Raw genomic sequence first — 16,166 nt, 5'->3', positions numbered from 1 at the left:
AACCTCAGCTGTGTTTAGCAAAAGATTTCTTCTGCCAGTCATGCAAACCACCCCCCTTCAAGCCTCTGTCCTGCACAGGAGGGAGCAGGGAAGCCCCATTCATATCTAGGAGTCTTCCATATTTCAGATGTCCTTAGCCTGTACAACCTAATGTGTGAGCATAAAACAGTAGTATTTACTAGGCTACAGGGAACATTATGTTGTTCCATAGCAGTACCCTTTAAATTACCCTTTTGTCTGTAATTCCTCCTGTAAATTATCCTTCCTAATATGTGATGACACCTGGGCATTCCTGATTCTACTGCATTATAATGAAAATCTGCAGTTTTTAACTTCTTGTCTAAAGAAGTCTGGTGCTGTTACTGTTATATTGTTTTATGTTCTCCTTGCTGGAGGCTCTGACATGGGAAGAAAAGCCCTACCTCTACCAAGATGGCACCTCCCATACAAAGACACAGTACAGAACGAGGCATGGTAAGTCAATAATAAAGAAAAAATCAGCGACAGGAAAACCACAGGCAATACCGGTGACTAGTCCTTTGCCTTCTTTCTTTCTTTGCAATAGTTTTAAAACAGTATTGTACAAAAAACAGGACCCAATGAAGAAACATGTCAGGAATAATAATGACATCATTTCTTTGGGCTCTACTTATAAAACAGGGACATTCCCTCAAACATTCTATGGGAATCTTCCAGGCCAATGTGTTTCAATAGCAAAAATTGATTCCTACCAGGGAATGTTTGAGGGAATGTCAGATTCCCTGTTTTGTAATTAGAGACTATACTATTTTAACAACAGTTGAAGATACCTTTAACTTGTGGAGATATGGGGGAGGGATAGGTAAAAGTTCAAAGTAGGTAGGCTAATTCCACCCCCACGTCACACCTTATTTTTCTAACCATGAAAAATGATTGGTTAAATTGATAAATGCTGTTAACTGCTGTTTATGCTCATAACTACTTTCCCTTATATTAGCTTTTTAAAATAACAAACAGAATCATTTAGAGAATGGATGAAGGATTTGGTGCAAAATTACACTTTTCAATAGAAGGTTTTATTAAAAGTAATTTCCTTTTGCCTATAGCAACTAAAAACCTTCCAACAGTAATTCCTGCTGATTAGCGTTGAATTTAAACATGGAATTTAAATGGTTTCTAAGGACAAGCTATCACCCTCTTATACATTAGCATGATAGTCCTACTGAGAAAAGGAATGCAATCTGTTGTTCCATGGTATCAGTAGTTGTAAGGAGATGTAAGGCTCACAACTGTGCGCTTTAATTGGATTATCAACAGAAAGACACCTGTGTGTAGTCTCCCTACAGGGTGGATCATCAGGTTTAGAACTTCATCTTAATATGGTCATCACATGAGGATTTGTATAGGTATCACAAATTATACTGGTATCCAAATTAATATAAATAAGGTTAGGTGGGGCACCCCCATCATTCTGTATTGGATCCTATACACCCAAATATTTTAAAATGGGATATTCTAAAAACCTTTGATGGTGAATGCCTAAAATGTAAACCCAATCACTAGACTGCCATATGGGCTTTAAGATTTGTACTTCTTTTTAAAGGAACTTTGACTTCAAATGCAGACTATAAGTGCCCATTTCAACACACATTAAACAAGCATGGTCAACTTGTATCACCATCAGGAATAATGCTCTGAGTAGTGTCAAGCAGCCATGGAGGGCATGTAAAAAGAAACTGGCTGCAAAGTGACTTTAGGATATTGGTAGCGCTGCAATGAAAACAGGTGAAACAAATATTAACAAATGGCAATCACTCATGATACACAAGGTTTTAGCAAACTAAATATCATTCATTTAAGGGTTACATCAATTTTAACGTTACCACAAGCTTAAACTGAAGCCCAATAGGAATGTTAATACAGGTAAAATGTATGTATTTGTTATTCTGTTTGCCATCTTTTGTAATTGGCACAGCCTTGCCATAGTAAATGGTCAGGAAGGGATATTTAACTTTCTTTGTTAAAGTTTGTGCCCCTTTTTGAGTATTATATATCAATCCAATCTGTTGTGACCCTAGCACATATTTACTTTGAAGTTCTCTGATGCCATGTGACCCAATACCGAGAGCAGCAAATTAAGTTGATGTAGGAAAATGTAAAAAGTTGTGTCACCAAAAATACAGTTGAGGCACACAGGTACACCCACATTTTACAATGCCCAATCACTGTGGCACTACCAGGCATTTTAAAACAATTTTTTTTTAAACCAACAAAATATGTACATACTATGAAAGAGCAAGGTGGTTGTGTTTGTCCCACTGGCCAAAAAGTGTCCTTTGCACCACCTGACCCCAGTGACCCCAGGAGCCAATTGGACAATTAGGGAGTAGCACAATGATAGGAACACTTGTGTATTTCTTTCCTTTTCGATTAAAGTGGAAGTAAACTTATCCCCTCCCATTCCTATTTCTTAAAATAGGATCTTTGGCCACATTGATTAGCCAGGCCAAAATGACAGAACTCCCTGAATGCACATCGGTGTTGGTTCATTCTGGCACTGAAGTATGCTAAAACTTTACACTGAGCTGAGCATTTGCAGCTCAGTATACATTCTACAAAAGATTGTGATAACCTTTTTTTACACTTACCAAAACTCTTTAACGTCAAGGCCCATGTCTATGCCTATGCCTATCCTTTCAGACATTCTCTTGGCCTACAAAATATTTGGCAGATTTAAATAACTTTTTGTGATCATATTTTTTATATATTTATATATTTGTTTTATATATTTTAAATAATACACAACAGCGCAGTTAGAAAAAAAATGCTAAGAGCTTTTGCTTGGGGTTTAAGCTTGAATGTAACATTGATAGACATATTTTGTAGAATACCTGTTTAATAATTCACATTTTCCACATTATAATATGTATTCAAGATTTTCTATTGATAATTTTTCAAGTGATTTAGTTGATTTAGACCACATGGGTAGAAGTAGGGGCCACTATTTAGTTATACCAAACAAAGCAGGCCTTAGAGCCCAGTTCCAGCATGAGCAAAGAATCTAAATTTTCTGCCCTAGGCAGTGGTTAAACAAAAAACAGCTCCAGGTATTACACTGACCCAATTTTTATAGCTGGCCCACCTGTATATAGTTTTTTAAAAAATATTGGGGTAATACAAGAATGGATAGCAGCCTAAATGGGAGGGAAGTACAAAATCAGAGTTTGGCTTTCAGGGCCAACTTTAAATTTTGCCAACTTCAAACAGTTGACAACCAACTAATACAAAGTACTGACTTCTCATGTAAGAGCAGAATATGAATGCAATTACAGGACTGGATGGGTACTGTTCCAGTCCAGTCATTACACAGACAGAAGGTCAAGATAAGCAAAACATGGTTATCACATGTAAAAAAAATCCAGTGCACAAGCAAAAAAAGAAAAAAAAAAAAACAACCAAAGTATACAGAATGTTCACAACAGCACCAAAAAATACCAACAAGAACAATTTGGCAGGTGTGTGCTTTATTTCCCTTTTTTGCCAGAAGAATTCACATAAGTTTACAGTCTACATAAAAATTAAATAGATAAATAAATAGAAAATAGTATGCAGACAGCAAAAAAGATAACACGGTAGACGATTAACAGGGCTTTGTCCTGTTTTATACAATTTAAAGGAAAATGTTTGGCCGAACATATACTTTAAAATAAGCCTTGCAGGTTTTACTGGGATAAGCTGCTAAATGGTATGAATAAAATATTCACAAACTTGTAAGGAACATTTATTTGAGTATTTTTTTGTGTGTTGTAGACACATATAATGTCTTTAGTACAAGGGAGACATCTAGAGGACAAAACTGATTAAACTACACTGCTGTTTTGGTGTTAGATTAATCTTTATTCTGAAATCAAATGGTTTTATATAAAACAGTGAGAAATGCCATTGAATCCAACAAGCCCTTGTAAAGCAATTTTCTCTCATAATATTTAAACACATCACCTGTCTGTAGTTTTATCTTTTCTATCTTGTAAGGTCCATAATCATGAAACCAATTGCCTATCTGAGGAGCATACAATCTAATGCCTTCCAACAGTCTGACGTCAATTTGAGAAGCCTTTTAATGTACTCATATATTTTGGAATGTGGGAGGTATTCCCACAAACATTCATGTTGATATTGTCCTGGTCAAAAACCTGGGATTCTAGGACTGCAAGGTGAGGTTGCTAGCCTCCATATTGCCTGTAAAAGAACAGTCGGATGTTTAGTCTGTGTTTAAACACCTTAAGAGAGGGAATTGTCCTTATTTTATATTTGAAGTTTCAAAGGAAGAGAGGAACTTCAGGGCAGAAGGTTCCAAAGGTTTCAAAATGATCTCTGAGGGTGAAAAGATATTGAGATCCTATTTATCTAAGCTATTTAGAGGTGCAGTGCAGCTGCAACATTTTTTTTCAAATACCCAATACCGAAATTGCGTAAACGGACCAGTCTTGAAAAAGATGATCTGTTTTATGGGCAATCAGTAAAGAATTGATGTTATGTGTAAATGGTGGGGTAAGTTGGTTATTAGTATGGTAGAAGCATTCTGTACCAAGTTCAGGTCCCTTAGTGCAGTGGTCCGCGGGAAAATTTTGGTGGTCCACAGTTTTTATGTTTTATTGAAAATTAAACAAAAATAATTTTCTAATAGGTCCTTATATTCTGAATGACAAGTTTTGCTTCATTGCACTAAATTCACGAACTGTACTAAAGACGGTAACGGGAGGAGCAGCATGATGTCAGTGTAGTATGAAGTTGTATGAGGCAACCATTGCCGAGCCGTACGCTTCAGTATTGTTTCCACTATTACAACAGTCACCCCGCTCCGCCAATACCGATCCTCATCCGATTGTCTTATTTTAAAGATGCTCTATTAGATAAGTATGACCTTATCTGTGGATTTTCTTTAACTGTTATATTTAAATCTGTGAACCATGGTTAGAAGCTCTTGTGATGAGGTGTTTAATTTTTATGTTCCTTAGGTGAAAGTAGAAATATTTTAGAAAACCAGTGTCTGAAGTTTGGTTTCCCAGCAGTTAATGCATTGAAGTTGTAGATGTAGTTAGATCTATGTCTGATATAAGACTACCCTTTGTCTACTACCCTGACTTTTCACACTTTCTACTAAGTCTCCTTCCTTCTGTCTCAGTTTTACAGATTGTGTGCTGGTATAAGTATGTTTTCACTCCTCCTCTACCATGCTGTGTTCTGTTTTCCAGATTTACCAAAAAATTAATTTTACATCTTTTTTTGGAAAACAAATATAGCACAGATGTCTTATTTACTTAGTGTACAAAAAGCTGCATTATTACAGGAAAACATTGTGGCCTATATCAACTAAATAAATTGCTAATATTGTTTCAAAATCAGACTACTAAAAGTGACAAGTAAAATTGTTGACAAGCTTTTACAGTCTGTAACAAAAGCTGGATTTTTGGAGAACATTTTAGGGCTGTTTTAACAAGCTTGACCTGTTTTCCTGACAGTATAGTAATTCCTATTGAACTGTATTTTCTGAATCTGCAATCTTCAGCACATTGCCACAGTTTCCTCTGTTTTCTAAACACATCAAAAGCAAAAAAAAATAGGTGTAGTATGTCCCTATTCCAGAACACCACTGCACCCCTTTTCCCTAGCTGCAAGGATTACTTTCATCATTCAGTAAAGTCAAACGTTAATATATACTTGGGATGAAGTCTTTTAAACTCTTTTTTAACATCTCCACTGATTTTACACTAACATACTAATAATTTGACATATCATTTAAAGTGAAACTATAGTTACACTTTAAAAATTTGTCATCAGACAGGTCTTGTTTAAAAAGGACAGGTGACATCCCTTCTGCATTAAAACAAACTTACCTGCCTGATCGCTGTCTTGTTCTGTCCAAATTGCTGAACTGTGCATGTGCAGCTCAGTGGAGAAAGTTAACATACCTGGTGCATGCCAGCTACCCCTGCGGCTGCCAGACAGAATAAACTGGTTATATCATCCCAACCCAGTTAATCAATTTGTCCAGAAGATCAAAAAAGATCACCTGTCCCATATGCAATAAAGGACCTGGCTGAGCAACAAAAAAAAAGGGTTTGGTTCCACTTTAAGACATCTGCTTTGTGCAGGACAAAAGTTATTTCCTCCTATTTGCAGACAGTTTTTGTTTACCTTTTATTGACTATATCACAATATTTTGGGGGCACAAGTTTACATTTTTTACATAACTGTTTTAAATATTTGGTAGCATTGGCTTTAAACTTGCATTGAACTTTTAAACTTAAACAGCCTTGCACTAATTTCTCATAATAAGTTGATGGAATTTGGTCAATTCCTCCATACAGAACAGGTGTAACTGGGACAGATTTGTCGGCCTCCTTCTTTGCACAAATTTTCTTCCAAACACAAAATCTCAGTTGTCAGTTTTAGGTAATGGCTTTGTTTCAGCCACTCTAACACTTTCACCATGTTTTCCCTAAGCAAACTTTGAAGGTATGCCTGGGCTCATTGTCAATTTAGAAGAACCATTTCAAGCATTAATTTGGAGCTCTTGATGCTACAATATGTGTAAAAATTATGCTATCTATTTTGTGAAATGCACCAGTCCTTTCTGCAGCATACAAACCCCACTATATGATGCACTCAACCCTCTGCAGGCATTACCTTTTTTCTTCAAAAAATAACAATGGTCAGTGTGGAAGATGTCTCACCTATTACTAAGTCAACAGCAACAAGCAATAATAAATACCTGAAAAATCCCTCTCTGTGTCTTGATGGAGCTCTACCAGGACCACTCCATAATAAAACCCTTCCCAGACATTTTGGTTCGTCAGACAGCAAAGTGACACAGCCTAAACCCAAAGCAAACAAAATCAATTAATCCTAAAGTTACATTTGAGCTATTAGGAATATATTGTTTGCCCCTCCTAGGCCATTTATAGCTTTTATTTTAAAGTGACATTTTGAAGACCCATGTATACAGATTCCATGATCTTCTATGCCACAGTTTCTGTCTATAGACATCAGTCACCTGAACCTGCTTTGTATGCAAATCTTTTTACATTTGCTATTATTATTATTTTTTTTGTTGCCACTCTTCATGTCTACACCATCCTGTTAGCTTAATCAGTAATCAGTGCAAGACTATTTGCCTGTTACATGGGCATTACCAAAGGTACCGGTACCTTTCCAATTTTTTTTGAAGATGAAATGATTGGGAGACAATGCCTGTCACATGTCACACCAAGGATTAGGTATAAGTGGCTTTTAAAACTTTATTTTAAAAATAAGCTATAGTTTTAGGTTTATATGGTTCAGATAATGAATACTCTATACGTGATGGCACATAATCAAATTCAAATTTTCAACAGTACTATAACATTTTAGATTTTGAACTGAAATAGTAAAATGATGCAAATATATATATATATATATATATATATATATAGACACACACAAACACCTATCCAATGACCTGTCCAATCACGTCTATATCTGCTGGCTGGTTGGAAGACTGCATAATATTCATTTGCAATCTTTTATATTTACCTTACTAATCAGAAAGAAAAGTCATTCTACAACTCTGTATGCATGATTCACAGTTTAGATATTTTCTGAAATAAAAATGACAATTACTAGACAGATGCTTGTTAAGCAAAGGATTTTTTTTAAAGTGGTGTGTAATATATTAAGTTGTAAAGTAAAAGTTTGGTATTTTGGGTTATAATGTCATCATGTAGTTTGCGCAGCTTGTCAGCCATTATAATTGACAATAGAAGCTATTGTTCATACACTTATCTGCTATAAATCAGATATCTGATAGTCTACTTTTGGCTTTTTATTAAACCGAATTGTAAAATACTGCTATCTGAAACACTCCAACTCAGTCCAGTCAGAAGTTTTTTGTATTTTTTACATCTTGAATAAGGCTCCTTCAGGGTAAATATATATATATATATATATATATATATATATATATATATATATATTACACATGTATACTCGTATTACCAACTTAACATACCATTTTTTTCCTTTGTACTTGTAACACAAAACTTTCCAGAAACCCCAATCACTATGTTAAAATCAAGGGTTTTGACATGAAAATGAAAGGTTGACAGCCACAGACTTAATAAAATATTCGATGGAAAAAAAATATCTTTTTTGCCTTGATTCAATAAACTTGAAATGGAACCTTTATTTAGTTCATAGCAAGGGCATATCAGACCCTTTATATATATATATATATATATATATATATGGTTGTGTTTTATCTGATTTTGTTTCAGAGTTACAAGTCATAGCTGTTGGTTTATCATGTCCAAAATCTAGCTTATATCATTGATGAAAATGATAAGGAAATGTGTCCTCTGTGTTGTTAATCACTCCTAGGCACTCACTTTTACTCCTGAGGTGTTCAGGGAACTTCACTGTGGTTTTGCCTGTTGTTTGCAAGCTTTTGTTGTACTTTATTGATAGTTGTTGCATTCCTGTTCTTCAATTATATACATTTTGGACATCCCTTACAGTAGGTTTCTTTTTCTGTTCATCATGATGTATCTGCTCCAGGGCTTTGGTACTCCAAACTGCTCACAAAAAAAAAAAAAATTTGCAAAACCATTTTAAAGTCATCCTAATAAAGTCTATGGAAATGTTTTAGCAGCAGGCCTCCTTGGGATGCTGCATGAAGCTCCTCAAAAATGGCAATACAACCAAAGCATAAGACTTAATTTGTTTGAGGTATATTCAGGGTTTTGGGATGGTTAAGGACTGCTTTACGGAGGTCACACCATTGTGTGGCTGTCTTTTGGAAAGACATTACAATGCACCTGTGTTGCAGCACTGTAGAACAAAATTGCAATTGTGTTATTTTGTCCATGGGGAAAACCTCCATGTTTATGTGCAATGTAACACGCGAGATAATGTAATGCCAGTTATGAAGAAGCCCTGAACAGGTCACATTTCTGAGGTAATTTGTGCATTGGTGTGTGTTGGGTTATGGCGGTCTATTCAAAAACAACGCAGCCCACTGTACCAAAAATTGTGCTTTTTTAGAAGCATGACCCACAGTAATTCATGATAGTTGCAATGACATGTATTGACAAAGAACATTTGGGGTTCCATTCAGAATGAATGGCAACCCAGCACACAAACTCGTGCCTAATTCCTTTCCATGCAATGCATTGTGGGAGCGTTGCATTAACACTTTCCAATGGGGTGGAAAAGGAAATGTTCACACTTGTTTACAAACTGGCATTAGTAGGAGGTAAAACGTATTTTATGTAATGAGTTTTATTTTGTTTTTGTGATAAACACACTAGTTTTTAAAAAAAAAACCCAGATGCTCTTTAGGGTCGCACAATATTATGGACTGAGGCACAAAGTTAATTTTTAATCATTTTAAATGAGAAAATGGCATATGGTGGAGGTATAAATCGTATTTGATCAATTTTTAGTTCATTTTTTCATTATTTCTTTTTGTGACAATAGGCGTTTTACTTTAGGAACAAGCAGAACCCATCCTCTCCTCAGAGCGGTGTTCCGGTCTGAGTCACTGCAGGGGTCTGGCGCCCAGTCACGGTGCACCTGCAGACGGCACGCGCTCACAGTGCACCAGACTTCTCTGCAGGTACCCCGGTAACAGACGTGTCATTGTTTCCATAGCAACCGCATCCCTGTTCCTTTAGCACGACGTGCAGCGCGGTGATGTCAGCTCGCCCGCACGCCGACTTTCCTCTGGTGACCGCCCAGGCTAGCGGCAGATCCCGTATTCTCTTCCGGACAACAATGGCGGATAGTCTGTGTTCTCCCGGTACCGGCGACTCGCCTCCGCTGTCCGGCAGCGACGGCTCTCAGAGGCTTCTTTTCTCACACGACCTGGTGTTCGGTACCTACCGGGGCCACAACCGCTTCGGCCTGGTAAGGCTCATCCACGGAGAGGACTCAGAGAGCGAAGAAGATGAAGAGGTAGTGGTGGAAGAAGAGGAGGCCTCAGGGCCCCGAAAGAAAAGGAGCAGCGGAGGAGGTGCGCCCGAGGGAGCACAGGGAAGCCCCGGATCCGAAACTGCGGGTGAAGCAAGCAGGTTCGGGCCGCTGAAGAGAGGCTACGTGCGGGTCCAGTGGTACCCAGAGGGCATCCGGCAAGATGTGAAGGAGACCAAGGTATTCCGTGCATCTGCTGCGACCTGGTATTGTGTGACTCCATCATTTCATGCAATGTAAAGGAGAAATGGGGAACTCGGGCCATGCTGGGTATAGAAGGGGTAACTGGACCGATGCGGGTTATAATGAATGATTGACTGTACTGGGCCTGACTACAGAGGGTGCACTGTGTGAATACTTGTTAGAGGGAATGAATGCAAACATTTATAGATGCTGCTTACAGATGATGTATGATGAACAGGTGGAGAGAATGAATGGAATATATAATGAATATTGGTTACAGATGATGTATGGTAGGTAATCCCTATGGATTCTAGTTACAGAATATTAAAGGTAATACTTATGTTTCTGGTAAGAATGGGGAAAAATATGGCTAGTGTTTAGAGAACCATAGGGATTCTGGTTGGAGAGGATGAGTGATAAACCATAGGAATGCTGGTTGGAGAGAATAAATGATAAACCATAGAGATGCTGGTTGGAGAGGATGAATGTCAAACCTTAGATATGCAGGTTGGAGAGAATAAATGATAAAACATAGAGATGCTGGTATGAGAGGATGAATGATAAACCATAGAGATGCAGGTTGGAGAGGATAAATGATAAACCATAGAGATGCAGGTTGGAGAGGATTAATGATAAACCATAGAGATGCAGGTTGGAGAGGATTAATGATAAACCATAGAGATGCAGGACAAATGATAAACCATAGAGATGCTGGTTGGAGAAGACAAATGATAAACCATAGAGATGTTGGTTGGAGAAGACAAATGATAAACCATAGGGGATGAATGCTAAACCCTTTTGGAATGGAATGCCAAAAGCCAACAAAGCCAATTAGAGAGTTTGAATTAAAAAATACAGATGCTGATCACAGAGGATGTACAGTAAACAAAAAGGGTTCTTTTTAGAGAGTATTGATATTAAACCATAGAGATACTGGTTAGATAGAATGAATGGTAAACCCTGTGAATGTTGGTTAAAAAGGGTGAATGGAAAACTATAGAGATGGTATGTATTGAGAATGAATGAAAAATGTATGAATGCTGGTATTAGAAGATGTATGGTGTGTTGGTTAGAGAAGATTAATGTAAAACCATAAAGATGCTGCTTAGGAAAGGACCCCATGGATGCTGATAATAGAAGATAAATGACAAGCTGTGTAGATGATGGTAACCGAATGAATGTTGAACCATACCAGTGATATCTATGGAGGATGAATAGTAAACAGTACTGAAGCAGGTTAAGAAACAATCAATTTGTGATCTGTACCAGTTCTAGGTATTAAGGATGAATGGTGCTGATTCAAGTTTGAATTAATAGTGATTTGTAGGCTGGGTATGGAGGGTGAGCAGGAAATGTACAAATATTAGTTATACCAGACTGATCCTGGCTGCAGATCAAAATGAATATATATATAATGTGTGTGTGTGTGGTGATCAATATAGAAGCAGAATAAAACTCAGAAACCAATCAGGAGCCAGTATTCAGCAGCATGCATGTAATAAATATAAATCTTTAGGACATATCATTCTATTTAGGAATATTTATTATTTAACATAATTAAATATGGTAGACGTGTGAACATTACAGAAGACGTTATGGTATTAGTACAATCTTACGGTTTTGCACCATTAACTCAAGTTGCTGGTTTTAATATTTTTATTTGGTGAATGTCAGCTGCTATTTTTTAAAGAATCTCATCCAACACACATCCATCTCCTTTCCTTACATGTCTGTCAGACTTTGCTGGAGATTTGGAATTGGAAATGCTGCCCACTATTTACCTTTAATAGTGGGATTACAGCATTGGTTACCAGCAATAAGCAAGCATGTGCAGTGTGATAACCATCAATTATTATACCATATTATACTGCGATCATGCTGCAACTACAGAAGCAGTGTGAAGGTAGTAAGAGATTGTAGATGTCCATGTCAGATGTTTTAAACATTTACCTGGAGTAGTAACACATATTTAAGGTTACCAGCATTGATTGAAAGCCTAATGTGAATATTTAATGTAATTGCCTTATGTTCTTCATTGTGAAGTCCCAGAAACAGGCACTTTGAGTTGGGTCTGGTTTAGTATGTGTTATGGAGATAAACCTTTAGGCAATGGGTCAGTGCTTGACAAGAGTACACCATCTGTTGTCTATGGATGTCGCAAGGCTACAATGTGATAGAATCACTGATTATTAAGGCTTTCTGTATGATGTCCAAGCAGTAAATGGTCTTCCATGTTGAGGATCCTTTGCTATGTTTGGCTTTTATTGCTTTCTTCTAGCTTTCATTTTCAATTATACATCTACCAGGGTTTTGTGGATACAATGTACTTCCATTAATAAACATAGTTACGGCGTCTTCTTTTTCCACTTCCCCACTTTCCACATACTTCTTCTCACCATCTTTTTTTTTTCCTCTTTTATTTATACCTACTGTTCTATAGCTGTTTCTTATGCAGGTTTGTTTCAAACATTTAGTAACATTTAGAATCTTTTTGAGATCTTTTTTCACTGGAAGAACAAGGGGTTAACCAATAAAGCTGACACACGTCCTGACAGCAGGGGTCCCTTCTGCTTGTGACATATGCAGGGATTTTAGCATGCCATTAGCCAGGAATTCCCTTGGGTGGGCTCTGTATCCCTAAAATGTCAGCTTATGGCTTCTGGATGGTTATTGTACACAGACCTCCCCCATATAATGGCAATGTCATGGTAGCTTAGTAAGATATTCTACCTCTTTAAACATTTTAGGTTTGTAGTTGCTTTCTGTTTTACAAGTAACTGTGATTTTACAAGTACATAATGGAGTAATGAAACAGAAGTTTCTTGTGACTTTATCAGATCCATGGCAGCACAATTTGATATTTGGCTGTGATAAAATGCTTTGGAAACATTTGGGCAAAGCCCATAAGTCCTGTAGACCAAAAAAAGTCTAAAAATCCACTGGAAGTACTGATTTTCTGAAAGTTGGTATAGGCATGGAGCTAGGTGGGTCCCCCACATGACATTACCCACTGACTCCATGATTGGAATGGGTACTGATTGCATGTTGATGTATAGCAGTACAAATTAGTGTTAAGATAATTTATTGTACTGATAATTTACCAGCACAAAGATGACTTTCTAAATGCTAAGGCCCCCTTTGTATTTAGATAGCTCTTTTTTTACTGCATGCACACTAATGCACCAGAAACCTGGCATGTGGTCTTGTTTTTTAAATCCTGTTCCTTAATGTACCATTGAGATTACACTTTGTTTTTTTGCAGAGTCCATTTTTCAGTCCTGCATGGTATGAAAACATAAGTTTTACTTTGGTTAAAGTGGAACTAAAATTCTTTGTTACAGCAGGTGGTTATTGCAGAAAGACAGGCAATGTATATTTTGCACTCATGTTATTCTGGCATGACCAATCATGGCGGTCAAAGATTGTGTCCAGGAAGACAAAATAGATGGCAGCGCTCTGCAATAGAACAGAGATAGATGAGTATTGTGGATTTAGTTCTGCTTTACGAGATGTTAAACTAGCCTTAGTGCTTTTTTAGGCTGGCTGCTCCCAGAAAAATTACCAGTTTACCTTCTGGGCAACTCACTCGCTCCCTGCCAACTGCTGATCAACCACATCTGCCTGCCAAGCATTGTGGTTGGAAAACATCTCTGAACAACCTTAACCACCCCCTGATTCCTCCATCTGACTGTTTGCAGGTTCCTACAAGCTGCTGCAGGTGTGAATCGGTAACCCAAGCACATCACAGCCACTTGGAATGAATCTGTAAAAGAAATCTATAGATCCAATAGAATGTTAGCAACTGAAGAATTTTTAGAATTAAAATAAAACAGGGACTGGCGTTTCACTGCTGTCTGTTTTAGAAAGTTCTAGTTTCCTGATCAGTCTTTGGCAATTGAGTTTTTGGGCAGAGGTTTTTTGCAAAAGTGTTTTGCCTGATTTAGAATGCATTCATGCCATATGATCTGGTGTGACAACTAGATAATTACCATTTAAAAAGGAAAGGGCAACATTAACAGCATCCCAGTTTAACAGGTTTTCTTTCAAGCTGTAAAGCTGTCAGGATTTCTTTTAAGCTTTAAACTCTTGGTAGATACAAAATATACACTATATTGCAGCTCGGAATGTATTGATACATCTTTAATGTGTTTTTTTTAAATTGAAAGCAAGTTAGGACCTTACTTTGACTGTACAGCAGAGTTCAGAGAGGGGGTGGGAAGAAGCACATTTATTTACTGAAAAAAACAAGTGATTTATCAGGGACTTTATTAAACCCTTTTTTTCTTTGCCTTAGTTATAATTTCCGGTGTACCTTATGACATTTAAAATGCGTTTAAAAATAAATTAAGATGAATGACTATTTTTTACTAGACTCCTAGACTTTAAACCACGTACCTGCCATCATTTCCTGAAATTTAAATGGTTAAAAGTATGGGGGGTAGCAGTGCTTTGCAGTGTGCAGTAGTCACATGAGTGTGCGGAAATCACCACATCAATACCAGAGCATAATCCTATCCTCATGTGTCTGTTATCACTTTCCTGACTTATCCAAGTGCGGATGTTGTAAATGTCTTATCCGCTATGTAGAATCATTGGTGACAATCGGAGGTTACTAGAAGGTCAGACAAATGTAGGCTGATTAAAATAACTTCTATAATGATTGCAGGCTTCTTATAATAAATAAAATCTTCTACAGTTTTAGAAATACTATTTGTTGTTGTTGGCTTACTCCTTGCACAGATGCCTTGCTCAATAATTGTTTGAAGTGATCATTTTCGGGGTGATTACTGTACAGATCACAGTTTGTTTCTGTATAGAAGGGGCTGGATGAGAAGGAGGAGCACTGATTATGGGACAACAATAGTCCCCCATTAGCAATCTGTTGTGCCGTATCACTAAAGCTACGTACACACTTCCAATTATTATCGTTGGAAAACGAACGACGAACGATCCTGCACGATATCTACGAACGATCGTATAGCACCGATCCTGCACATACAGATAACGACACGATCGTTCGTAGATATTGTACACACAATAGATACGATCGTTTGAGCGATAGAGAAACTATGTGCACGACAGGAAAGTGAACGAACGTTCGTTCATTACGCATGCTCAGCTCACGGACGATCAACAAACGACCGTACACACGAACGATGTTCAACGATCGTCGTCCAATCCGATCCGCCGGTCCGGTCGTTCGTTTCCAGCGACTTTCCTCGTTCGTCGGCATCGTTGGTTACTTTTTTACGAAAGATTTTTTGCCCAATCGATCGTTCGTCGTTCGTTTTGAACGATAAAAATTGGAAGTGTGTACGCACCTTAAGTGACATCATGGGTCACCTGTACCTGATTTTCACTAGAAATAATCACAAGCAGTAGTCTTGGGTAACAAAAAACCAGTGTGTGTGTGCAGACCTTTAGATCATACATCAAAACGTAGTTGATTGCTCTGAATACTTCTGTAGGCTAGGGCTGCATTTGTTTGCAAAACTGGAAAGCATTTGTTGGAACCGCAGCTTGTTCCTAAGCATCCCCCACATGGTACTCAGTACAGGCCAACCCTCTTGAAATCTCTGGGGGCAGATGATGAAAAATTGATAAATCCATGAATAGCATCATGGTTTAATGGCTAGAAATACAGTGCAATCTTTTTCTTAAGATGCAGAGGATAAAGTGCTTCGTCACAACGTGCACATTTTAATCTGCATTGTGCAATTCTTTTTATAGCTAGACAAGGTTTTTTTTTTTTTTTTTTTTTTTTTTTTTTTTTATATCTTCTGCATTAGGAGTCATTGGCCCTTATATATTAATGTCTTTGCTAAAAGCCCCTAGAAGTAAATTTGTTCTGGAATCTGGCAGTTGGTGACATTAGGAAAATGACCGATCTTAGAACTTGCACTTGAGTGCAATCAACTAGCAAGTAAGCTTTATTTGCAGAATAGACTTTGTATGTCTTTTCTACAATTAAATCTTCTTAGCTGCCTGGCAGCAGA

General features: G+C 37.4%; 1 protein-coding gene and 1 long non-coding RNA gene across 2 annotated transcripts in view; one reads left to right on the top strand and one right to left on the bottom strand.

The window, feature by feature from the left end:
- Positions 1-9,732: 9,732 nt before the first annotated feature.
- UBE2O (ubiquitin conjugating enzyme E2 O) overlaps positions 9,733-16,166 on the top strand; it is a 44,159-nt gene continuing 37,725 nt past the window's right edge. Inside the window, exon 1 of the mRNA XM_072403866.1 lies at positions 9,733-10,167. Within this exon, the coding sequence (XP_072259967.1) occupies positions 9,793-10,167 (375 nt within the window). The 5' untranslated portion in view covers positions 9,733-9,792. The remainder of the gene's footprint in view (positions 10,168-16,166) is intronic.
- LOC140327671 (uncharacterized) overlaps positions 12,849-16,166 on the bottom strand; it is a 6,783-nt gene continuing 3,465 nt past the window's right edge. Inside the window, exon 3 of the long non-coding RNA XR_011920068.1 lies at positions 12,849-13,626. This is a non-coding gene — a long non-coding RNA (uncharacterized lncRNA). The remainder of the gene's footprint in view (positions 13,627-16,166) is intronic.

The sequence above is a fragment of the Pyxicephalus adspersus genome, chromosome 3, assembly GCF_032062135.1.
Source record: "Pyxicephalus adspersus chromosome 3, UCB_Pads_2.0, whole genome shotgun sequence".
Taxonomy (NCBI): domain Eukaryota; kingdom Metazoa; phylum Chordata; class Amphibia; order Anura; family Pyxicephalidae; genus Pyxicephalus; species Pyxicephalus adspersus.
This window is presented reverse-complemented; position numbering and strand designations above follow the sequence as displayed.